Raw genomic sequence first — 27,280 nt, 5'->3', positions numbered from 1 at the left:
AGAAGTTTCGTGAGAACAATCAGTGGAAGGAAGGTTTTGAAGACCTAGAAGAAACAACCCTAGACCGTGCAATGGACATTCCAAATTTCTTCAAAGACGAATGGGTGAGATTCATGCTCAACTAGGTACACGATGAAAATATGTGGTTGGATAAGCCATATAAGATCACAAAGGAAGTGATCGAAAAAGTGACAAGGTTGAGTGGAATTGGAGCAGAGCTGACCACTCGAAAGCACATACCAGATAAGTGGAAAAACTGACTAGCTGCCATCACGATGGGAGAATGTGCTCTCTAAAGGATATCCCCCATCAGAAAGTGTAGTTTGCAACAAGGGTGATTGAACATAGGCTCTACCAATCGAGTCGGATAAACAATGTGCCTACTGGAGCAGTGCATAGAGCACACCAGATAATAAAAGAGAAAACCTTGCTTAATCTAAGTGGTTGATTACATGGGCAACTGATGGAGAATCTAAGGATGATCAAGAGAGACAGTAGTGCGCACATATTCAAGTTCGACACAATACTAGTAAGCATATTTTTCTACTTTAAGGGAGATTTCCCTGGATACAGAAAGTTCCAATGGAAGTCAAGGAACTGTATCACAGCTCAGATAATGAGCTTGCACAACAAGACGGGCAGTGGTGCCCTAAACAAGCTTGATAGTTACTTCAAGCAGTTTCAATCTGACATGCACAAGAGAAGAAGGATACCATTAAGTCTAATCAACAACTATAGAAGCATCATTTGCTTTTTAATAAGCACAAATAGGTGCATGGTACAAGCGATCAAACCACGAACACTGGTTGACTAAATTCCCCTAAGGTTGAGGAAGATCCAACTAGAAACCTCATCAAACAATTGCTAGGAAAACCTATTGATAGGGAAGAAGAGAAGAGAAAGAAGTTGAAAGAACAACAAGAAATGACCTCAAAGGAGGAGCAAAAGAAGAAGAGCATGAGAGAAGTTGTGCAATGGGATGAAGTAGACGCAGCCTAAGGAAGTGAAGAAAGTCCACAACTGGACACAAAAGATGACTCTTCACCCCAACCTGAATCAAAAGAAGAAGAAGCAACAAGCAAAAAGAAACCGGCAACTTCCAAGCTTCTAACAGTGGAGACGTATAAGAGAAAAGCCATTGAGAAAAGAAAGAAGAAACCTCTAACCTAGCTATAAGAAGAAGAACAAGAAGAAGAAACAAAGATAGAGAGTTCCAAGTCAACGAAGGAAGGTAAGAAACTTACTGTTCAATATATTATTGATGATATTGAAAATAATGGGAACTATAATACACTTAGAGATGATTTTCAAAATTCACCAAGCCCAATAGGAAGTAAATTGTAAAGGTTGTACTTGTAAGCTTGGAAGTATTCAATAGAACACCAGGTAAACTAGAGTCACAAGTTCGGGGTGAACTATTTGAGACAATAAAAGAAATATGGTATAAGGCCATACTAGAATGGAAAAACATGCTAGATGCAGAACTAGCATAGTTAAGACCCGATCTTAGTAAGGAGGTCATGGACCTTGTAGAATCATGCAAGCATGACACCAACACCCCAAAAAATGTAGCATTAATAACTACAAGTTTGAAGAAAGATGCCTTTGCAAACGCAAAGAAATTTTGGTCTCAACTATATGAACAAGAGAAAGCAACCATTGAGAAAAGGGAAGGCCAAACACAAGAGGCAAAAGGTAAACAAAAGGGAAAAGAGCAACCTAAGACTACAGGGAAAAGAGCAACCTAAGACTACAGGTCCTAGAAGCTCAAAGAAGAATATAGCAAAACAACCTACTGCACAGGTTGAGCAAAGGACACAAATAAGCCAAGACCTGAACAAGGGACCCAAGGAGAGCGGACAGATGCAATAGGCCTCCATAGCACCATCAAAGGCAGGATGATATACAAACAATTGAAAAACATCCTAGTATCATCGATGTGACCAAGGATGGAGAAAAAGAAGGTCAAGGTGCAACCGGTAAAGGTGAGGAAACTGAATTAGGAGAGAAGGGAGGAGCAACAGAGGTGAAAGATACAGGTGATGAACTGGGTGATACTCAATTTCCTACAATGGAAATACATACTAGTACAAAGAAGAACAGGCAAAGAAGACAAAACAAACACTGAGGCAAGAGACATTGCCATCAACTCAACTGCAAGAGACACCAATAATGGAGTCATCATCGACACCATCCAAGGGACAAGGGAGTGTCAAGATGCCAAAGAAGGGCAAAGAAAAGAGGGAAAAAAAAATCAGAGGAATAAGCAAGAAAATTAGCATAGGGAGAGAGGAATCCCCAAAACTAGTAGAGTCATCAACATCAAAAGATGGGGGTGAACTCTATGATACTAACGCAACAGAGGCTGCCTAGATGCAAGAACTCGGAGATAGATTCGAAGAAATGGGCAAGCGAGTTCGCAAGATGAACTCAAAGGAACTAAATAAATATGTTCCACTCACAAAAAGGTATAAGAAGACGAAGCTGAATGGCAAGAGGTATGAGCAAGCTACTACTCTGGTAAACATTCACGACATACTAAAGGGACTTGCGGAAGGAACATTCTATGAGGAGGATGATGACCTAATCAGTCAGATCAAGGATGTCATAGGTTCTCTTGAAAAAGAGAAGTTAGTTGAAGAAAAGAAAGGCAAAATAACGACACTCAAAGGTGAATGTCAAAAGCACTAAAAGACATAACCCTAGTCTTTCAGACACTAGGAATGTCATGCACCTTAACAAGTGATTTAGAGCAAAAAAGAACAAATGCTCAACAGGAGCATGATAAAGAAGCTTAGGCTTATGATCCACTCTCTGGATCAGTTGCAGAGCACATCACAAAAATCCAAAATACAATGTATCTGGTGCATCAACTACGAGCAAAGGAAGAGAAGAGAGCTAGCTAACTAATGGAGCCTCAATGTTTCTTAATGCCAATGGAAGGGGTCATTTGTGAACATATCAAGGAAGCGGATACTCAGATAGCCATGCCACTAGCAAAGATAGAAAATGCAATCTACAGGCAACTGGTGGATCTTACAAGTGCAGTATTAGTATTCAAACATATGAAAGTGTCATGGTAGACTCTATTGAACACAGCACAAGAGAGATACAAGGATATCTTTGCGATGCTGTAGAAAGGAAGAAGAGACTAAATGATTAGAAAAGCATCATAGGGGAAGAATGTACCAAAAAGAAAGAACTCACCGGTATCCCACCAATACTCGTTGTCATTGGTGACAAAAAGGGGGAGAAGATATTAAAGAAACAAGGGAGAGAAGAAAAGAGAAGAAGAGAAAAATAAGGGGAAGAAAATACAAAAGAGTTAGGGGGAGAAGAAAAGAGAAGAAAAAAATAATCAAAGGGGGAGAAGAAAATGAACAAAAGAGAAGGTTGGACAAATGTAGGCGACAGTCGATGGAAATAGTTGAGTATGCAACAGCATAATCAAAAGAACATAAGAGGCAACATTCCAATTCCAATAGAAGGAGTAGACTCCAACTAGTCTAATGCCACAAATCGGCTAAAAAGGGATAGGTTAACATAAACCTAGAAAGCAATGAATGTGCAAGTCTTGTTAACCTACATCTTTTCAGTATATAGGTTTTTCCATCAATGCCAACGGGGGAGCTTGTTGAACCAAATTACATTGGCATGATTAATCGGACAAAATGGTGTGTAGAGTACTCATGTATCGGGTAAATACTGAAGTGTTGTCATTGATTGGCAGCCGGTTAACAAGAGGAATAAAGTGTATCAAGTGCAACCACCAGTTGACTAGCATGTTGGTCTAGACAAAGAAAAAGAGAAAGACGAGGAAATACGATGATCGTGGCCCAGTCACCATTGGCGTGACGGAATCAAGAGCAAGGCCAGAAAGCAACGTGAAAAGCACGTAGAGAGAAGCGGTGGATGCAACAAAAGAAGTGCAAGGACTAAGGTCTACATGTATGTAAACTTAATTATGAAAAGGCAGACCTACACTATAGGCACCTATGGATAGGTAGTCTCAGGTGTTCAGTGACTTGCTCACTGAGCGATTCAAATTTCAAATCCACAATTCGAGCGGGATAATTTTTAGAGTTACCACCCATGAACAGTGAAGGTGATTTAAGATCACTAAGACTCCATTTTTTGTGAGAGTCTTTGGTGTGGTTGTTACCATGGTAGCTGAACAGAGATCTGTGAAGGTGGATAGAGCAGTTATAAAGAGTGTAACAGTAGACTGATGCAAAAGCATAAAGAGGAAGTGAACAAAGCTAGTTCACAAAGCCAGATCAAAGTATCTTCGAAGAGTTTTCATAGAGGATCTACCAGGCAAGGTGTGTCAAACATTTAAATCTATTCTTTAGTTTGATTTCTTATCACTATTATAAGCTTTTGACAAGTCAGACTTGTAATCAGTCTTCAAAATCCTCTAGCAAGGTATCTCTCAAAAAGAGATGAAAATGCTCTAGTGAGGTAATCTTGACAGACTATTGTAATCCTAACATATTATATGCCTTCGTAACAGTATGTGTTCTCAAAAGGAATAGATGTAAGCCTTTAACAGGGCACCCTTTTACTTGCAAGGAAATACTTGTGGGTATATTACTCCCACTATGGTTTTCACCCTCGCGTTGAGGATTTCCATGTAAAAATATCGGTGTCATTGATGTATGCATCCTTGTGTAATCTCATGTGGTTCTACTATGTTGTTTTTCTTATTACTTTAACTGTAAAAGAATTGGTAAGGAAGTGTGTGATCAAGTTAGCTGCATTAACTGGTAAAATTTGTAGAAATGAGCGTACAGATTCACCGTCCCCCCTCCCTCCTCTCAGTACTGGTTGGGACCAACACATAATTCATTGATTTGTGAAGGAAAACATCGTTAGTGAGCCTTAACGATTCTCATCATAAAGAAACATGTTGTGTGTACCCTCATCTTACATTTTTTCTAATGATGTTCATATCAACTTAATAAAGATTTTATGGGCAATAGGTTAGTCTTTGGTCTCATGACAATCTTTGAAGCCAACCATACATTAGAAATTGCTAGCACTTTTCATTTGTCTTTCAACTTCCCAAATGTACCCAAAATCACAAACCTAAGTATCCTAGGACTTGGGGACCATTGAAATGTGCACAAAACAGATGTAAAAGGCAATTTAACTCCCAAAAAAAGCACATTATCAACAATTATCGCATTCTCACCAGCAAGTCGCCAGCCATACCAATGGGGCGCTAACAAGCAGAAATTTCAACCTGGGGTATCTAAAAGGAAAACCACAATGAAAATTAATTTGTACTGAATATCTTGGCTCATATTCTCATAATAGTTTTGGATATTGGAAAATTTACCATTGGAATGCATTGTTAAGAAATAGCAATTTGGCATTCAAGAGTCTGTGATTTAGCAGTAATGTGAAAGTAAGAAATACCCTGATGTGAATATTGTCACTGATGTCAAAGGGTTTTACAAGCATAGACAAGATTGTTAGTATACTTATCCATCATCAATGTCAAAGGTATTATAAGGTTGTCATTGATAGGAAGTTCTTTAATAACAGGGGCAATAATATAGAGCATTGCAAATAAGTATGAATGCACCTATTATAGTTGAGCTTGAAGGAGAGATTGATCCACTGGAGATTGAAATAAGAGAATTATAATAGATATGAGATTATGAAAATTAAAACATCATCTGCAGTTTAAGAAATATATAGTTGGATATATATATAGTTGGTACAGTCAACAGCATATAATGATACAGTGTGCTTGAACAATGAAAGAATTAAAGAATGAATTTTAAATGAGGTGGTTCAATAAACTAAGGGAAACTTAATCAAAGAATGACACTTATAGTGGTGTTTGCTGATAACAACAAAGTCAAAATACATAGAGTCTTTGCTATGCAGCAGAATATGGCTATCCGCAGTGGTATTGAAAAGAGGAAATATCGATTTAATTGGTAACAGTGAGTTCATATGCCGTCAAACATGTACAAAGGAACATAAGTCTATGGGAGTTTAGAATAGTCATGATTATGCATCAATGAAGATAAAACTACAATCTACGATTGGCCTTTGAGCTACAATGATAAAGTTATAGTCCTGAAGTGTAGATACGCAGATGCCTACAAATACCAGAAGTATGGAGATATGCTTGGAGTTTATCGATTGGATTGAAGTTCAAATAGAATGGAATATGATTTTGGAAAAAGGCCCAATAATATTCAAAGGCAACGACTCTTAGCAAATACCTTCCTGTGTGGCAAAGAAAATAATAATAAAGAAGATATTATGGTTGCAGCTTCAAAACAATCCTTTATCAAATCAAATAACACAGAAACTATAGTTTGTAGTATGTACCATGGAGACTTACGAAAAGTGCCATATAAGTAATGAGGATGAGTCAGCTTTCCACATCAGACAACTAGGAAGATTAAGAGAGCGATTTGCAAAGTGCAAAGACAACGGAGAGATAATATTGTGTAACTCATTAGAGATGACGAGCCAGTGAAATCTCCCAAGTTGATCAACAGCAATAAAAAGGCTCGAGCCATCATATGGAAGGAAGTATGCAGTGATAAAAGTCAAATATGTAGCATCAGTAATTAATTGACATGAGATTGTATTCGAATAATATTGAGGTCCGACAAGAAGGAATAAAATGATCTAACAGACGGGAATGATATCAAGAAGCATACATGCCATGATCCCAAAGAAGACAAGATTGAAATGGATGCATATGTATCTGACTTAGAAAAATACATATCACAGGAGTATTGAGTTTATGCAATGTTGAAACATCTAACTTCTGAACCATGTGCCATTCAGCTTGTCGTGAAGGAAATTTGGATTGTGTGGTTTCCAAGTCATGTAAGGAAGACGAAAAAAACTATAAAATCAGAAGGATCTTGTGAATGATGGAAAGGAGAGGATAGAAGAAGTTAATAAATCAGATACAAATGAAGATCTGGATGAAGGAAAACTCAAAGAAGGATCCACTACATCTGCAGAAGATGAAGAAGATACCTAGATCGGGGAAGGGGAAATTGATTTCATGGAACAACTTGGCTATGCTTACAAGAAAAATGGAAAGCTTAAGAAGAAGATTGCAAAACAGAAATCACAAATCCAAGAAGTGTATGAAGCCCAAACAGAATCAAACAAGGTAATTCAGAATTTGAAATAACAATTAGAAGAAGCTAAATGAGTTCAGCATGAGATTGTGAGAAAGTTAAATGCTAAAGATGAAGACTATGCCAAATTAGAGGAGGAAGCTACCATGTTGAAAAATGATTTAGAGAAAACCACTGTCAAATTGAATACTAGTCTTAAATTTGAAAAGAGCTCTGAAATTCTGAAGATATAATTGATAGTCAAAGACCATCCACAAGAAAGATGGGAGGAGGATATGAAGGAGTAGACAAAAAAAAATATCATACATTCAAAGGCTTCATTAAAGAAGGTTGTTCTACAGAAGGTTCGTCCACAAAATTCAAAGGAGTTGAACTTAAAAAGGATAAGAAGGACTGAATTAGAAATGTTTTTCCTCCTAGACAAGAGATTATATCTAATTTGCGACATAAATTCTATGGATATTGTTACTCATGCAATTGTTTTGGACAAAGAACAAGAGAATGCAGAATACAAAATTAAAACATTCACGGATGGAGAAGTAGAAATCAGTATGGGCACTTAGTGCGGTATTGCAGATATGGAAACAAGAACTCACACAAAGGGTACAAGATAAATTATACAAAGATTAAACAAAAAGATTCTTATTTGTTTGGAGAAAGAAACTTGACAATAAGGATGAAAATAGTGAATCTTTATGGACCTCTATGCAAAGTAATAAAAAGAGAAAAACTGCAAAGGCTTGGTGAAGAGAGATAACCACAGGAGAAGGAGAAACTAGTGCAAATGAAACTTGCAGTTCTCACACCTCCTAGTAATAAGCAGGAGCATATACTCAAGGAGAGAGACAAACGAAAGTATTCATTGAACCCTTGGAGCAAAGAGTGAGATGGTTTGAGAGCGAGATGGTTGATTTTGAGCATTACATTCAGAAAATTGAAAAGTTGATTGTATCGATGTCAAAGATTGCAAGATGAACATTCAAAGAGATACAATAATGACAGAAATAAAGCATACATTAAAGAATTTTTCTCAAGAGGAGTACTAGAGAACTTTCGCAGGGGGAGCTATATATTCGCATACATTTAATGACTAGTTTGCAGATGGAAGATTGATGATCATCCCTTTACCATTGATGTCAAAGAGGGAGAGAAATTGAAAGGACAAGGTTGAGAACATTTGTTTTGCCATCAATGACAAAGGGGGAGATTGATGGAAATATTGTCATTGATGTCAAAGGGTTTTACAAGCATAGACAAGATTGTTAGCATAATTATCAATCATCGATGTCAACTGTATAATAAGGTTGTCAATGATAAGAAGTTGCTTAATAACAGGGACAATAACATAGAGCATTGCAAATAAGTATGAATGCACCTATTATAGTTGAGCTTGAAGGGAAGATTGATCCACTGGAGATTGCAATAAGAGAATTATAATAGATATGAAATTATGAAAAATAAAACATCATCTGCAGTTAAAGAAATATATAATTGGTACAGTCAACAGCATATAATGATACATTGTGCTTGAACAATGAAATAATTAAAGACAATGAATTTTAAATGAAGTGGTTCAATAAACTAAAGGAAAATGAATCAAAGAATGACACTTATGGTGGTGTTTTTTGATAACAACAAAGTCAAAATTACATATAGTCTTTGCTATGCAGCAGAATATGGCTATCTGCAGTGGTATTGAAAAGAGGAAATATCGATTTAATTGGTAATGATGAGTTCATATGCCGTCAAACATGTACAAAGTAACATAAGTCTATGGGATTTTAGAATAGTAATGAATATGCAGCGATGAAGACAGAAGTACAATCTGCGATTGGCCTTTGAGCTACAATGATAAAGTTATAGTCCTGAAGTGTAGATGCACAGACGCATACAAAAACCAGAAGTATGGAAGTATGCTTGGAGTTTATCGATTAGATTAAAGTTCAAATAGAGTGGAATATGATTTTGGAAAAAGGCCCAATAATATTCGAAGGCAACAACTCTTAGTAAATCGCTTCCTGTGTGGCAAAGAAAATAATAATAAAGAAGATATTATGGTTGCAGCTTCAAAACGATCCTTTATCAAATTGAATAACACACAAACTATAGTTTGCAGCATGGAGACTTACGAAAAGTGCCATATAAGTAATGAGGATGAGTCAGCTTTCCACATCAGACAACTAGGAAGATTAAGAGAGCGATTTGCAAGGTGCAAAGACAACAGAGAGATAATATTGTGTAACTCATTAGAGATGACAAGCCAATGAAATCTCCCAAGTTGATCAACGGCAATAAAACAGCTCAAGCCATCGTATGGAAGGAAGTATGCAGCGATAAAAGTCAAATCTGTAGCATCAGTAATTAATTGACATGAGATCATATTCGAATAATATTGAAGTCCAACAAGAGGGAATAAAATGATGTAAGAGACAGGAATGATATCAAGAAGCATACATGCCATAATCCCTAAAAAGACAAGATTGACATGGACGCATATGTATCTGATTTAGAAAAATACATATCACAGGAGTATTGAGTTTATGCAATGTTGAAACATCTAACTTCTGAACCATGTGCCATTCAGCTTGTTGTGAAGGAAATATGGATTGTGCAGTTTCCAAGTCATGTAAAGAAGACGATACAAATTTTATACAAAAGACCTGATCAAAAGAAAGATCCAAACAGTGCCATCGTGTATGGCCAGTGACGTGGGCATTCCATGTCAGATATGGAGTGGCGCAGAATAAAATGGTATACAAACTTGGTTTGGCAAGAAATCAAGAGCAGCCATACGCATATTAAAAAAAACATCATTATAACAATGGAAGAGTGCTGCTATGACAACTGTGATGAATTATAACAAGACACAATTAAATTCAGCATGGGCATTCTATCTTGGAAACTTAATTGAAGACTTGCACCGCTTAATGTGTAATAAAGCCTCACCACATAAGTCAAGAACTCTGTATCTAAATTATATTTTATCATTAATATAGTGAATCCATTTTTTTTTTAAATTAATTAATTATTCCAACAAATAATCATTATTGACTTTAATCAATATTCTATAAGGCAATTATAATAATTATTAAATTTAATAATTTCAAGACCCAAATTATTATTTATGCAAAACGAAATAATGATTAAAAGAAAATGCAATCAAGGTTTTTAAAGTTAAATCACATTAAGGCAATTCTTAAATTATTTAAAAATCAATCACCAATAACAATCTCTCTAAAATATAATGAAAAGAACAGGCGTGACTTTTCGAATAACATTTGGGCACATATAAACTAATAATCGCAAGAGGAAAGGAAAGCATCAGACCAGGAAACGACGAAGAAAGGAAAAAACGAGGATTCGGAAGAAGCGACAAACAAGTATTGAGGTAGAAAGGAAAGTCTATAGGCCGCCAAGAATATCGCATCATACTAGGAAGAACGCATAACAGAGGAATCAACCATTGCCCGTCAGAATACACCCAGACGACCATTATAAGTAACCAACCCAATGGATAGAAATCCAGCGGCTACAGTCAACGGGGATAACAGATCCAAACGACAGTAAATTGGCAGATTTAAGACAAATAACCTCTTGTCACCGCAAGTGCCATAAACAGTAAGGATCACAGCAAATAAGAACCACAGTCATCAAGTTTGACCAATTCCTATTGATAGTTATCAAGCCCATCATACAGAGCTCTCAAAAGTTGAAAACATACACATATAGGAGATATTGAATTACAAATTCAACAAGCTGAACATTGATCATTCAATACATTACATACGAAAAGAAGAATAATACTTGAACAGGTGGACAAGGGATAGTCTGGACGTAAGAGACTCATTCATAAGGGAGAACTCTTATTCCTTATCTAAACTAAGGCAAAGACCCTCGGTTCTCTGAAGGGCTTATTAACTTCATCTCTGTTAAAGAGAAAGGATTGAAGCAAGGCAGAGATTAACAAAACTCTAAAGGTCAGTATACTGGAAAGTTATATCATATGCACATGAAAGGATGGATACACCATCAGGGTTATCCATAAGGCCTAGATTGCAAAAGCTTCTAGGAAGGGTGGATGAATCGGGAACAATTATCCATAGGTCTTAAAGAGGGGTCAATTTGTGAAATGACGATACTTAGTGGAGGATTAGCCACCAATAGCTAATACCTCCCACAGGAACTAAGCACCAAATCACAACCCATCTTTAAGAAGGGGAATAGTTAGGATTAGAAAATTAAGTCATTTGTTTTAAATAAGTACATTATTTCTTTCATTTATAATTCCACGAAGGCACTAACATCCTTGCAGGTGCAAAATAAAGAACTGGGAGAGCCAACCAAATAAACGAAGGAACATTACAGTGGTATTAGAGCCCTGATCTGGCCATCCTGTGAGTAAAAGCCTATACAAACTTACGAGAGGAGAACAAAAACCATAATGAGTGACCTAGCAAATGAAGTCAAATCATATATGGAGCAAAACAATCAAACTAATCAAATTATACTAAACCAAATGGAGAAATCCAACCAGGCCCTTCTAAATGCTTTACAAAATATGGGAAATTCCATCAATAACATCAAGAATAACTCATCCCATACAAGAAATATAAATTCAAATGAACCGGACAGTAATGAATCATCATCTTCCCGAATTCCAAGACCCCCATTCTTGCCAAGAGAAGAAATAGCTAGAGAAGAAGAATGAATAGATCAACCCAGTAATAGTACAGTTGATAATGCCAAAGCCTATGCTAGCCTTGAACCTGAAATCAGGGAACTTATAATGTTTGCAGAATTTTGTGAGGGTCAAAAACACGAAGCCCCAAAAAGAACAAGGAGATATATTAATGAAGATTTGAAGCACAAGGTTAACAAAGTGGTATTGCCCAACTTTGATGGATCAAGAAAGATGACAGCCCATGCTTGGCTCCAAAAACTAAACTCCTATTTTACACTTAGCCCAATGACTGAAGAAGATGCCCTTCAATTTTCCATCCTTCATTTAGAAGGGATAGCTCATGAATGGTGGCACAATGGACTTCTTTCCCTAGGCCATCAGCATGTAACCTCATACCAAGAATTCTCTCAGAAACTCATTAAACGATTTGATCAAATCAAACCTGAATGGTATTTTAAGGAACTAGCCCATTTAAGACAGCATGGAACAATTGAAGAATTTGCAAATGAATTTCAAAAACTTTCAGTTATGGTCCCTGACTTATCCCAACGAAGACTTACTTACCTCTTCATCGAGGGTCTAAAAGATTCTGTTAAAAATATAGTGAACCCCTTAAAGCCTCAAACAATAGAAGAAGCCAATCAAAAGGCTCGAAAAGTAGAATCAAATGTGTCAAAAGAAAGATCCAAACTTTACACTTCAAAAAATCAAAACAAGTATGATGGACAAAAGAAAGAAAAACATGCTATTTTTGTAAAGAATCTTGGAATCCAAGGCATCGATGTCAAGGGAAAGAAGCAATTGGTAAAAGAGAGGAATTATCAAAAAAAGGGTTGCGTTTCAAATGTAAAGAACCTTGGGCACGGGACCATCGATGTAAGAGAGGACAACTTCATCGGATAGAAGAAGAAAGTGCAGATGAAAAGCCAAGTAAAAGAATAAAGGCAGATGAGACGGAGTATGGGACACTAGCAGTGATCACCCAAGAAACTGGAAAGAGACTTTTTTGCATCAAAGGAACATTAAAAGGGCAACGGGTGATCACCCTAATTAATTCTGGGGCATCCCACAATTTCATTAGCAAAGACCTCATAACAAAAAGAAGACTAAAAACTCAAAGATTCAAGGGCTTTAAAGTGATAATGGGCAATAGAAACCTTGATCAATGCACGGAGATCATTCCACAAATAGAGATTACTCTAAATAACCACACTATTAGGGCAGATTTCTTTGTTGTGAAATTACAGAATGATATCATTCTTAGAATGCCTTGGATTGACTCCCTAGGCCACTTCACTATCAATAATCCTAATTTGGAAGTCTTCAAACATGAAGGGAAAGATATAATATTAAAAGGATTACCGGACGGGTCTCCCAGAATAGTATCTTGCAATAGGATTGAACGTATCCTCCGACATAATCAAGGAGAATGGGTGGCCGAATGTTTGGTTCTTGACAAATCACCTAATACTGCAAATAAGATACATGTCGATATACATCCCATCCTAGAAAAACACCAAAGGATCTTTGAAGAAATCCCTCCAGGCTTACCCCCAAAAAGAGGATTTGAACATTCCATTGAATTAGAAGGAGCTAAACCTGTTATAACTACCCCTTACAGGCATCCCCATAAATACAAAGAAGAGAATTGAAAAACTATCAAAGAATTATTGGAAATGGGACACATACAACCAAGCTGCAGCCCATTCGCTTCTTCAGTAGTGCTCGTCAAGAAGAAAGATGGAACTATGAGGATGTGCATCGACTATAGAGCTCTAAATAAGAAAACAATCAAAAACAGGTATCCAATTCCAAGGATCGATGAATTAATGGATGAATTACATGGTGCACGATATTTTTCAAAAATTGATTTAAGATCAGGATATCATTAGATTAGGATGAGAAAGGAAGATGTTCCCAAAACAGCTTTCAGATGCCATTATGGACATTTTGAATTCTTTGTACTTCCTCTGGTCTTACGAACGCCCCTGCTACTTTCCAATCATGCATGAATCACATCTTTAGACAACAATTAAGGAAATTTCTCCTTATATTTTTTGATGATATACTCATTTATAGAAAAACATGGGAAGAACATTTGTGACACATCCAAGAAGTCCTAAATACTTTAGAAATAGAGTCATTGTATGCCAAATTTTCCAAATGTGAGTTTGGGTTAGAAGAGATACTTTACTTAGGGCACAGGATCAATGCAGAGGGAGTAAGTGTTGATGAAGAAAAAATCAAAGCTATAAAAGAATGGCCAAGACCCAAAACCCTTACCCAACTGAGGGGATTTATTGGGCTATGCAATTATTATAGACGGTTTGTAAAAGGTTTCTCTAAGATCACCTCCCCCCTTACAAATTTAACCAGGAAGGGTGCTTTTGCATGGAATGAAAAGGCACAACAAGCATTTGATGAACTAAAAGTAATTATGAGTTCTTGCCCAGTCTTAGCCATACCAAACTTTGCCATAGCTTTTGAGCTACAATGTGATGCGTCAAGGGATGGTATTGGAGCAGTCCTCATGCAAAAGAAACACCCCATAGCATTTGAGAGTCGTAAACTCTCGGAATCAAAAAAACACTACTCTATCTATGATAAAGAAATGTTGGCTATCATGCATGCCCTAGCCAAGTTTCGGCAATACCTAGTCTGTGGTAAATTCATTGTGAAAACAGACCATAACAGCCTGGGTTTCTTCCTAAGCCAAAAGGATCTTAATGATCGACAACAGAAATGGGTAAGTTGGATACAAGCATATAATTTGACATAGAATATGTTAAAAGGGCGAATAATGGAGTTGTTGATGCATTATCCAGACACGCTCACCTCAAGATGATAACTTGCATTTCAGAAAATTGGAAAGAGGACATTATTGCTGAATATGCAAAAGACCTTGAAGCTAGTGAAATATTAGAAGGGAATGCTCCACATAAAGATTTCAAAGTACAGACTGATATCATATTATACAAAGGAAGAGTGTTTCTTACCCCTAGATCAAAAATGAAGGAAACCATCTTGAAGAAATACCATAATAATCCAATGGCTGGCCACCAAGGTTTTTTCAAAACATATAAATAAATAAGAGAAAAGTTTTCATGGAAAGGATTGAAGAAAGATGTCCAAAGGCATGTACAAGAATGTATGACATGTCAACAGAATAAGGCTGAACAAACACCCCCGGCAAGACTTTTACAACCCTTACCCATTCCTAAACAGAAATGGGAAGGTATTTCCATGGATTTCATAACTGGTTTACCCAAGGTACAGGGGAAGAACAGTACATATGTAGTTGTGGATAGACTCACCAAATATGCCCATTTATTTCCAGTCTCCACGATATCAACAGAACATTAGATAGCTGAACTATTTTTTAAGGAAGTATTCAAGCTCCATGGACTCCCACAAAATATAATCAGCGATAGGGACAGCAAATCCATCAGTCAGTTTTGGCAAGAGCTTTTTAAGCTATCAGGAACAAGTCTAACCCCCAGCACAAGTTATCATCCACAAACAAATGGGCAAACTAAGATAGTGAACAAATGGCTAGAAAGATATCTAAGGAATTACATAACTGGGCAACAAAGAGCTTGGATAAAATGGCTACATTTGGGCAAGTTTTGCTATAATACGACCCATCACATGTCCATTGGGATGACCCCCTTCAAAGCTTTGTACGGGTATGAGGCACCTACATTTGCTAACTTACTTCTGCAAGAAAGTCGAGTTCCAAGCACACAAGAGTTTGTTCAACAGAGTACTGACATTGTGAAAGCTCTTAAAGAGAACATTCAGCAGGCCCAAAACCAACAAAAGATCTATGTCGACCAGAGGCGCACTAAAAGAACCTTTGATGAGGGAGACTTGGTATTCCTAAGACTACAACCGTATAAGCAAACTTCAATAAAAAAGAATGGAGCTGAAAAACTAAAACCCCAATTTTATGGACCATATAAAATATTGAGGAAGATTGGAGAAGTGGCATACAAATTACAACTCCCTGAAGAAAGTAAGATCCACAATGTTTTTCATGTCTCCTGACTCAAAAAAGTATTTGGAAAACAAATAGAGCCATGTGCAGAATTACCCCCCTTAAATGATGAGGGTCATCTCGTCTTAAACCCCGAAGTCATTTTGGATACTCGAAAATGGAAATTGAGGAATAGAACCATCACAGAATACTTAATCCAATGGAGGAATCTACCCAAGGAAGTTGCCACCTGGGAAAGAGAGGAGACTATTAAATTTCTTGAGGACAAGCAAAATCAAGCGGGGGAGACTGTAATAACCCCTCACTACATAAGTCAAGAACTTTGTATCTAAATTATATTTTATCATTAATATAGTGAATCCATTTTTTTAAAAAAATTAATTAATTATTCCAACAAGTAATCATTATTGACTTTAATCAATATTCTATAAGGCAATTATAATAATTATTAAATTTAATAATTTCAAGACCCGAATTATTATTTATGGAAAATGAAATAATGATTAAAAGAAAACACAATCAAGGTTTTTAAAGTTAAATCACATTAAGGCAATTCTTAAATTATTTAAAAATCAATCACGAATAACAATCTCTCTAAAATATAATGAAAAGAACAGGCGTGACTTTTCGAATAACATTTGGGCACATATAAACTAATAATCGCAAGAGGAAAGGAAAGCATCAGACCAGGAAACAACAAAGAAAGGAAAAAAACGAGGATTCGGAAGAAGCGACAGTGGAAGTATTGAGGGAGAAAGGAAAGTCTACAAGCTGTCAAGAATATCGCATCATAGTGGGAAGAACACATGACAGAGCAATCAACCATTGCTCGTCAGAACACACCCAAATGACCATTATAAGTAACCAACCCAGCGGATAAAAATCCAGCGGCTACAGTCAGAGGAGATAATAGATCCAAACGATAGTAAATTGGCGGATTTAAGACAAATAAACTCTCATCACCGCAGGTGCCATAAACAGTAAGGATCACAGCAAATAAGAACCACAGTCATCAAGTTTGACCAGTTCCTGTTGATAGTTATTAGGCCCATCATACAGAGCTCTCAAAAGTTGAAAACGTACACATATAGGAGATATTGAATTACAAATTCGACAAGCTGAACATTGGCCATTCAATACGTTATATACGAAAAGAAGAATAATACTTGAACAGGCGGACAAGGGATAGTTTGGACGTAAGAGACTCATTCATAAGGGAGAACTCTTATTCCTTATCTAAAACTAAGGGAGAGACCCTTGGTTCTCTGAAGGGCTTATTAACTCCATCTCTGTTAAAGAGAAGGATTGAAGCAAGGCAGAGATTAACAAAACTCTGAAGGTCAGTACACTAGAAAGTTATATCATATGCATATGAAAGGATGGATACACCATCAGGGTTATCCATAAGGCCTAGATTGCGAAAGCTTCTAGGAAGGGTGGATGAATCGGAAACGATTATCCATAGCTCTTAAAGAGGAGTCAATTTGTGAAATGACGATACTTAGTGGAGAATTAGCCACCAATAGCTAAAACCTCACACAGGAACTAAGCACCAGATCACAGCCCATCTTTAAGAAGGGGAATAGTTAGGATTAGAAAATTAAGTCATTTGTTTTAAATAAGTAACATTATTTCTTTGATTTATAATTCCACGAAGGCACTAACATCCTTGTAGGTGCAAAATAAAGAATTGGGAGAGCCAACCAAATAAACGAAGGAACATTACATAATGGAAGGGGGGTATATTTACTAAACTGTGATTAAATAAAATAATATTTAATCACCCATCAAAGTAATGGTCTCGAGAGAAGTTAAGTTTGAAATAAGTTCGAAAACAATTTTCCAACAGGTGCAATTAAATTCAGATAATAATAAAAGAAAATAAATTATATTTTAATAAAAAGACATCTTTTAAAAGACATGACCTTGTAAAACAAGAAGGTATAAATAAGGGAAGAAATCATTTGAAAAGCAAGTCAGCAGTTTGGATAAATAGAAGAAGTGTAGTGAAGAATATGTGTGAGAAAATTGCAGAATGAAAAATATAAGAGGTGTGAGAGTAGAAGCGAAAAGAAATGTGAATAAGTATAAAAGAGGATTAATGCACATTTATATATAGGTATTAGGAATATAAGCAGATGCAAAAGAGGATTTGTGTGGATATAAATGAGACATAGGCTGATAAAGAAGAGTATGCAGATGCAAATGAAGAAAGAAGAAATATAAAGAAAGAAATTTGCAGAAATGAAAGTAGATTTAAAAGCAGATTTACATATCAGTTTGAAGAGAAGATATTGTGCCAAGAAAGTATCCATTGTCAGTTAAGTAAGCAACAATGCAAAGGTCGATAAGAAGTTTGTGTACAGTGAATTGGTGCTTGCGAAGACAAGCAGTGGGAGTTGGTACTTCCAGTAGGTTGGTGCTTGCGAAGTGTGGGAGTCGGAGCTTCGAGTGAGTCAGTGCTCATACACATAGAGGTCGTAGCCTATAGTAGGTTGGAGCCTAAAAACCATTGTAAAAGAACAGTTTATATAAGAAAGCATTTATTTGCCGTGGTTTTCTCTCGCATTCGATTTTCACGTAAATCATTGTGTTAATGTATTAATGTGCATAATTGTTTATTTCAGCATTTGAAGTTATTGTGTGGATAAAATTTGAAATTGGCAAAATTGTTATTCTACTGATTCACCCCAGGCTCAGTATAATCGTCTGCTCCTACTACAATACATTGAACTAGAACTCTAAAGGACAAGTTCCTCAATTATGTACCCAGTTTACTCAAGAATGACCCATGTTTAGAAATACTAAGGATGTAAGCCAAGATTATCCAAAAATAAAAATTATGTAGCTCATTATTCTAGAAATTACCAACAAAAACGAAATTTCTAACTGGCATGAAAATGATGCCCGATTAGATTTCCCCTTGTAACTGAATCCCCCACCAAATTAGTTCAAATCGTTGTAATGTCCCCTTCTCCGTGCTAGCCATAATGGTCCTAGTTGGTCTATCTTTCCATCCATATAGGCTAACGGCATATGATTTAGGATGCCAGCCAATCACAGGAGTTTTGGTTTCAGTTGAGGAGATTTTAAATGGGAAATTCTAAGGTTAAAGTCACATTGTTTTATTAAGTTGAAATATAAAGTACTTTATTATTTAAAGTCACTTTATGAGAAAATGAGTAAGTGACTAAAAGATAAAATAGTCTTTTATCCCACATTACTTAGTTGTTCGTACCTCCCCTCATTTTGAAGTTATAAAGGAACGCATTTGCTTTGGGATTGTAACAACGAATATATGTTAATTTCTAAAATCCTAAGAGTTGCTTAAATGTGACTGGATATTTCCTAAGGACAAAACCCCTTGAGGAAAAGAGTGAGACTAGATGAAAACCTAGTATCTCACATTTGCACTTTCAGAACTGAGATTGAGATTATTACATCAATTTACAAAAGGTTAGAGTTCCACATCAGGAAGAATGGTGATTAAAGGTTCATTGGCCAAAATAGGTACGGCTTAGTATTGAGTATTAACACCATTGAAAGTCATTCTCGTGTTTGTTTACCATACAAGGTAAAAGAATACTTAACACATGTAGTATAGTAAGATATAATGCAGAATAGATACTTTATTCATATATGCAATATGCACTCAATGATTACAATTATGATCCAAAGTTCATTTCAGACAGTGTACATATGCCTTTCCGAAGGGGTGACTCAACCGTCATGCCCCCGTTTGGATACTAATTTACCAACAACAATGTTCATTTGGGTAATTGTAGCAACCGCAAACACCATTATTGGCATTCCTGATATACACCACAATCGGATTAGTGAAAGGTGAGATCAATAACAGTTGAGGAAGAGCTCGGCTGAAGGCCACGTGATCTCTAGGAGATTGCGTAAGATAGGTTGGCAAGGTAAGATTTCATGCCTATGCCGGAAGTGAAGAGAAGCAGAGACCAAACGTGGTAAGTCCTGTGTAGCTGTGCTAGCAGATATGGGTTATGCTAGGCATTGGAACTGATTACAAAAACCAAAACCCACGATTGGAATCGAGGTGAGGCTAGAAGGGAGCTGTGACAATTGGGGGTGAAATAGGAATTACAGTAGGACATCCCAAATTGCATGAAGGTAGGAGTAAAACGCAGTCGGGCTCACGGTTACCCCCAACAAGTAGAGACAATACTAGGATATCTACCAATAGCAGGTCATCGCAATGTGAAGTTCTCCGATCTCAAGCTCTCGAAATATATTTTGAAGTAGGACGGGAAGGATATAAGCAAAGAATAGTAAAGTGGAGACATCATTAAAAGACCGGACAACTACTTCACTGCAAGTTCCTTTATTTTCTTTTTTGCACTTGAACGACTGAAATTAATTGCTTCATGTAATGGTGTAGCTGTGTGTATTCGCTCTATGATCATTGCCTTATTTTCAGACAGTAGTCTATACAAGGTTTTAAACTGATATCATTGTTCGTTTAAGTTTAATTGCTTCATGTAATGGTGTAGCTGTGTGTATTCACTCTATGATCATTGTCTTATTTTCAGACAATAGTTTGTACAAGTTTTTAAACTGTTATCATTGTTTGTTTAAGCATTGGTATCATAAATGATCTCCACACGTTAACTTTCTTAGTTTAATTGGTTGCATTATTCAAACCGAAATATTTCAGTGGCTCATAGTTTAATACGGTGGTCACATGCCAATTCTTTGAGTTCAAATTTTCAAATCAGTCTAAGTAAGGTTTATTACAGTGGTATCAGAGCCATAAATCTTGCTATCTTGTTGGGAAATTTATCACATAACAAGTTGGAATAAACAAGAAAGATGACAGCCAGGTATAAGGAAGAAATTTATAAATTTAGTCACCTCCAACCGAAACAAGCAGAGTCTTCGGAGCAGATTGACATTGAGGATAGTGATTCAGTTGACGAAGAGTTAACCTTTGGAATAGGTGAACAGGTTGAACAGGAAAACAACATTCAAATGGCTCATAATGAAATTGAATCGGATCAAGAATTAAGGGAAACATCGCAAGCTATCCAAGATGGACAGAACAACATTGCTAATGTGCTTCAGTAGCTTGCAAGCACTATGCAGCAATTAGCCCCGGTTAACAAGAGAGCCCCAGGCCATCACAGTGGCAGTGATAGTATGGCAGGATCACCCCGAGCTGTTAGGGCCCCCACACGAAACACTGATAGGCCTTTAATGCCTTTTTTTAATGCAGAGGAAGAGGTAGCACCACCAATGGCACCAAACCTACTGCCAGAGAATGTTATGGCAATGTTCGATGAGTGGGATTTGTTCCCTGACCCAGTTAAACAAAATATGTCTTTTATTCAATACTTAAATCAGAAAAGGGAGACAGAAAGACAACAAGAGGACAGGAGGCCTAGAGCACCGAATAGGGATTTGAAGCATGCTATGAGCAAACTATCTCTCCCCATTTTTGATGGCGGCATTAAGACATCCGTGAGAGCTTGGATTCACAAGCTAGACACTTACCTAACACTTAAACCCATGTCAAAGACAGATGCCATCAGATTTGCTATGATGCATTTAGAGGGAGCGGCATATGATTGGTGGCATCATGGGTTGGTCATCCAGGATCATGGTCTCATTACGTCTTATGAGACTTTCAGCTCTAAGCTGATTACTCATTTTTATAGGAAGGATTTGGCACAATTACGACAAGGTGGATCTCTAGATGATTTCATTGACGAGTTTCAGTGGATCTCAGTGATGGTACCAGATATGACAGAATAGCGTAAGGTAATGTTGTTCACCGAGGGTTTACAAGATAGATATAGAGGTTTGGTTAAGGTACTTAAACCAAACACCCTGGATGATGTTATTAAGATCGCACACGATCTTGCGACACCCTCTTCGATATTACAACCTCCTAAGAAAACGTATAAGGGGTCCACCTCATTCCAAAAGAACAAGAACCAGCAGAAGCCTACACCTCCCAGTATGGACTTTGAGACACAAAACGAACTCAGGAAGAAGAAGCTATGCTTCACCTACAGAGAGCCATGGACACCGGATCATAGACGCCTTGGCAAAGGCAAGATACATTATGTCGAGGTACTTTCAAAGGAGGATGAGCAGTAGGAGGGCAGTGATGTTGATGGCAGTGATGAGGAAGAGAATGAGGATCGACCACCTAGAGAGAAAAAGAATTAACGCACCCAGGGACAGCCTCCTATCATAGCATCACTTTCTAGCGATCCCATGAGACACCCCTTTCGTTTGAAGGGAATTGTTAGAGGGCAACGTATTATATGTCTCTTGGATACAGGTGCCTCGCATAACTTTATAAGCTCACGATAGGTTACCAAGAGGAAGTTACAAATTGATGACATACCTAAGTTTGAGGTTAGAGTGACAAGAGGTGAGAGATTGAGATGGGCAAGGAAGGTGTCAGGACTTCCGATTCATTTTGATGATTTTCTTCTTGAGGCAGATTTTTATGTGGTTGATTTGGATGGGTTCGATGCTATGTTGGGTAGACAGTTGCTGCAAACCATTGGCAGGTACACAGTTGATCATGCTAAGATGCAACTGGAATTCTTACAAGATGGCAAACAGGTGATCCTCAAGGCTATGTTGGAGGGTGAACCCAGGCTGATTTCAGCCCACAGGACGGAGGCAATCATGAGGCATGATGACATGGAGTGGGCGGCCCATTGTTTTATTTCTTCTAAGACTACCTTAGACTTGAGACAACAGATTCATGTTGACATTCAATCGGTGCTTGATAAGCACAAGAGGGTTTTTGAGATCATACCTCCAAGCATTCCCCCAAATAGAGGGTTTGAGCATATCATTGAGTTAGAGGACGCCAAACCCTTCATCAAAACACCTTATCATCATCCCAAGCACTATAAGGAGGAGATAGAAAAGACGATTAAGGAACTACTAGACATGGGACACATCAAACCTAGCTCCAATCCCTTTGCTTCTTCAGTTGTATTGGTGAAGAAGAAGGATGGCACCCTTCGCATGTGTATTGATTACCGTGCCCTCAACAAGAGGACCATCAAGAACAAGTACCCAATCCCTCACATTGATGAGTTACTGGATGAGTTACATGGGGCAGTTTACTTATCGAAGGTTGACCTCAGATCGAGATACCATCAGATACGGGTTCACGAGGAGGATGTGCACAAGACAGCCTTTCGTTGTCACTATGGACACTACGAGTTCTTGGTTATGCCATTTGGACTCACTAATGCGCCAGCTACGTTTCAGTCATGTATGAACCATATCTTTAGAAAGCAGCTGCGGAAGAGCATATTAGTATTTTTTGATGAAATCTTGATTTTCAGCAGAACTTGGAAGAAACACTTGCAACATTTAGATGAGGTACTCAGTATCATGGAGAAGCATTCGTTGTTTGCAAAGGAGTCAAAGTGCGATTTCAAATTTACTGAGATTCTTTACCTGGGTCATGTGATTGGTGCAAATATAGTGAAGGTACATCAAGAAAAGATTCAGGCAATCCTAGATTGGCCACCACCAAGGAACGTATCAGACTTGAGGGGATTCATGGGTCTTTGCTCTTACTACAGGAGGTTTGCTAGAGGTTTCTCTCAGATAGAAGCTCCCCTCACCGACCTCACAGGGAAAGGGGCATTCAAATGGACAGTTGAGGCAAAGGAGACCATTAATAGGCTCAAGCAAGTGATGAGCACATGCCCAGTCCTAGCACTGCCCGATTTCTCTCGATAGTTTGTTCTTGAGTGTGATGCTTCAGGGAGTGGTATTGGCGCGGTTCTCATGTAGGATAGGCATCTGATTGCTTATGATAGCAGGAAGCTCAAGGATGGCAAGAGACTGTACTCCACTTATGATAAGGAAATGTTGGCTATTATGCATGCTTAGCTAAGTTCAAACAGTACTTAGTGGGGGGAAAATTCACAGTTAGGACAGATCACAATAGTTTGTGCTACTTCTTAGAACAAAGGGATCTTAATGAAAGTCAGCAAAAGCAAGTTAGCAAAATTTAGGCCTATGATTTTGACATTGAGTATGTCAAAGGTAAAACAATGTAGTTGCTGATGCATTTTCTAGGAGACCCTCAGTAGCGGAATGTTGTGGTATTTATGAGATATCAGCAGATTGGAAGTCTCAATTGTTGGTTGAGTATTCTAAGCATGTCAAATAATGGATGGACAGCTTCAAGACAGCAAGTACAAGGTAATAGATGATGTGATTTTCTATAAGGATCGGATTTAACTCGTACCAAGATCTAAACTCAAAATTAAGGTTATGAAAACTCTACATGATGCACCATCAGTAGGACACCCAGGGTTCTTCAAAACCTATATAGACAGGTCAGGGAAAGATTTTCATTTAAGGGCCTCAAGGACAATGTCCTCTACCATATCAAGGAGTGTCAAACTTGTCAACAGAACAAGTCAGAGCATAAGTTTCCAACGGGGTTATTACAGCCTCTTCCCATTCCAGCACAGAAATGGGAGAGTATTTCCATGGATTTTATTATAGGGTTGCCTAGGGTGCAGAGCAAGGATTCTATTTTTGTGGTGGTATCATTTCGTTTACATGGTCTTCCTCGCACCATTGTGAGCGATAGGGATAGCAAGTTCCTTAGCACTTTTTGGCAGGAACTGTTCAAATTGACTGGTACGGAATTGACACCCAGCATGAGTTACCACCCCCAGACGGATGGACAGACTGAGATACTTAATAAATGGGTGGAGGGTTATCTCTAGAGCTATGTAGTAGGGCAGCAGAGAACTTGGGTTAAATGTTTGTATCTAGGGGAGTACTGTTACAACTCCTCCTACCACATGTCCATTCGGATGTCTCCATTTCGAGCTCTCTATGGCAGAAGCCCCTGTCATTCGTAGACCTGGCTTTGCAGAACAGCAGGGCACCACTAGCCGGGGATTAGATACAGGATCAGTAGGATATCCTCATATCTCTTCGGGAGAACATTCTACAGGCCCAAAATCAGCAGAAGATGTACATTGATCACCGGCAAACTAAGCGGAGTTTTGAGTTGGGTGATGTGGTTTATCTTCATCTCCAACCATACAGGCAAAGTTCCTTGAAGAAGAGTGGGTCTCAAAAGCTCTAGCCCAGATATTTTGGTCCCTATCGCATTACTAGGAGGGTTGATGAGGTCGCTTATGAGCTAGATTTACCTGATGATAGCAGGATTCATAATGTGTTCCACGTTTCATGTCTCAAAAAAGTAATTAGCCAGCATGCAATACCCTCCATTGAGTTGCCTCCACTCAATGAGGAAGGGAAGCTTATATTAGTTCCAGCAGAGGTGATAGAGGTCAAAGAAAGGAAGCTACATAACAAGTCCATCAAGAAATATCTGATTCGCTTGAAGGATTTTCCTTATGAGGATGCCACTTGGAAAAGTGAGTCAATCCTACAGCATCCGGCATTGAGATTGCTTGAGGGCAAGCAATCCCGAGAAGGGAGGACTATAATGTCCCCTTCTGTGCACTACCCATAATGGTGCCTAGTTGGTCTATCTTTCCATTCGGATAGGCTAATGGCATATGATTTAGGATGCCAGCCAGTCATATGAGTTTTGGTTTCAGTTGAGGAGATTTTAAATGGGAAATTCTAAGGTTAAAGTCACATTGTTTTATTAAGTTGAACTATAAAGTACTTTATTATTTAAAGTCACTTTATGACAAAATGACTTAAGTGACTAAAAGACAAAATAGTCTTTTATCCCACATTGCTTAGTTGTTCGTACCTCTCCTCATTTCGAAGTTATAAAGGAAAGCATTTGCTTTGGGATTGTAACAACAAATATATGTTAATTTCTAAAATCCTAAGAGTTGCTTAAATGTGACTGGATATTTCCTAAGGACGAAACCCCTTGAGGAAAAGAGTGAGACTAGACGGAAACCTAGTATCTCACATTTGCACTTTCAGAACTGAGATTGAGATTGTTACATCAATTTACAGAAGGTTGGAGTTCCACATCAGGAAGAATGGTGATTAAAGGTTCACTGGCCAAAACAAGTACGTCTTAGTATTGAGTAATAACACCATTGAAAGTCATTCTTGTGTTCAGTTGGGTAGCTGTAGCAACCGCAGACACCAGTACTGGCATTCCTGATATACACCACAGTCGGATTAGTGAAAGGTGAGATCGATAACAGTTGAGGAAGAGCCTGGCTGAAGGCAACGTGATCTCTAGGCAATTGCGTAAGACAGGTTGGCAAGGTAAGATTTCATGTCTGTGCCGGAGGTGAAGAGAAGCAGAGACCAGACGTGGTAAATCTGTGTAACTGTGTCGGCAGATACGGGTCACGCTAGGCATTGGAACTGATTACAGAAACCAGAACCTGTGATTGGAATCGAGGTCAGGCCAGAAGGGAGCTGTGACAGTTGGGGGTGAGATAGGAATTACAGCAGGACATCCCAGATTGCATGAAGGTAGAGGTAAAATGCAGTCAGGCTCGTGGTTACCCCCAGCAAGTATAGACAATACCAGGATATCTACCAACAGCAGGTCATCGCAATGTGAAGTGCTCCGATCTCAAGCTCTCGAAATATATTCTGGAGTAGGATGGGAAGGAAATAAGCAAAGAACAGTAAAGTGGAGACGTCGTTAAAAGACCAGACAACCGCTTCACTCCAGGTTCCTTTATTTTATTGTTTGCACTTGAACGACTGAAATTGATTGCTTCATGTAATGGTGTAGTTGTGTGTATTCGCTCTATGATCGTTGCCTTATTTTCAGACAGCAGTTCGTACAAGGTTTTAAACTGATATCATTGTTTTGTTTAAGCATTGCTATTATAAATAATCTCCACAGTCTGTAAACTTTCTTAGTTTAATTGGTTGCATTATTCAAATCGAAATATTTCAGTGGCTAATAGTTTAATACGGTGGTCACATGCCTACCGTTTGATATAATTCCATTAGCCCAAGTTCAAATTTTCAGATCAGTCTAAGTAAGGTTTATTACAATCTCGCACAAAAAACACACAGTAAAAGGAAAATAGATTTTCTTGTTGATTACCTGCATTTTTACATCCTGGCAAACTTGCGAATTCTTGTGGGTAATAGAACACTTAGGTGAACCAATTGATGCAACATTACCCTTGGCAATACATATAGCAGAATTTGCCATATTAAATAGGGCATACCTAAAACAAGACAATCAGCATCAGCCATATTCAAGCAGCCTAAAATCTAATTTCACGAAAGAAAAAAAAGCAAAATAAAATCGGCATAGATTATTAATAAAATAACCTATTTATCTAATTTAGACTTTCAAAACTCATTTCAACATAAATTGCAGAGAAACATAATTGGGTGCATAGAAATGTAACTATGGTGGTCTAGCTTATGAAACCCAAGAAGATCAATATCCGCTGTATATGTGCTTTTTCTCTGTACAAATAAAAGATATTTGAAAATATATATAATTGTAGAAAATAAGAGCAGAACATGAATGAA

At 37.7% G+C, this 27,280-nt stretch overlaps 1 protein-coding gene across 8 annotated transcripts in view; it reads right to left on the bottom strand.

Moving 5' to 3' along the window:
- Positions 1–27,280, bottom strand: part of LOC149565926 (uncharacterized) — a 90,028-nt gene that overhangs the window by 62,539 nt on the left and 209 nt on the right. For 3 of the 8 annotated variants that reach the window (XM_089819392.1, XM_089819397.1, XM_089819400.1), the window contains one exon: positions 26,841–26,967. The exons of 4 other annotated variants lie outside the window; for them this stretch is intronic. In XM_089819392.1, the coding sequence (XP_089675518.1) occupies positions 26,841–26,967 (127 nt within the window). Of the gene's footprint in view, positions 1–26,840; positions 26,968–27,153; positions 27,266–27,280 lie in introns of those variants that run through there. One more of the 8 variants, XM_089819393.1, reaches the window with a different exon arrangement.

The sequence above is a fragment of the Cupressus sempervirens genome, chromosome 3 (assembly GCF_028749045.1).
Source record: "Cupressus sempervirens isolate cs-2001-9-10 chromosome 3, ASM2874904v1, whole genome shotgun sequence".
NCBI classification, from domain to species: domain Eukaryota; kingdom Viridiplantae; phylum Streptophyta; class Pinopsida; order Cupressales; family Cupressaceae; genus Cupressus; species Cupressus sempervirens.
Note: the sequence above shows the minus strand (reverse complement) of the source record. Positions and strands in the feature narration are given on the sequence as shown.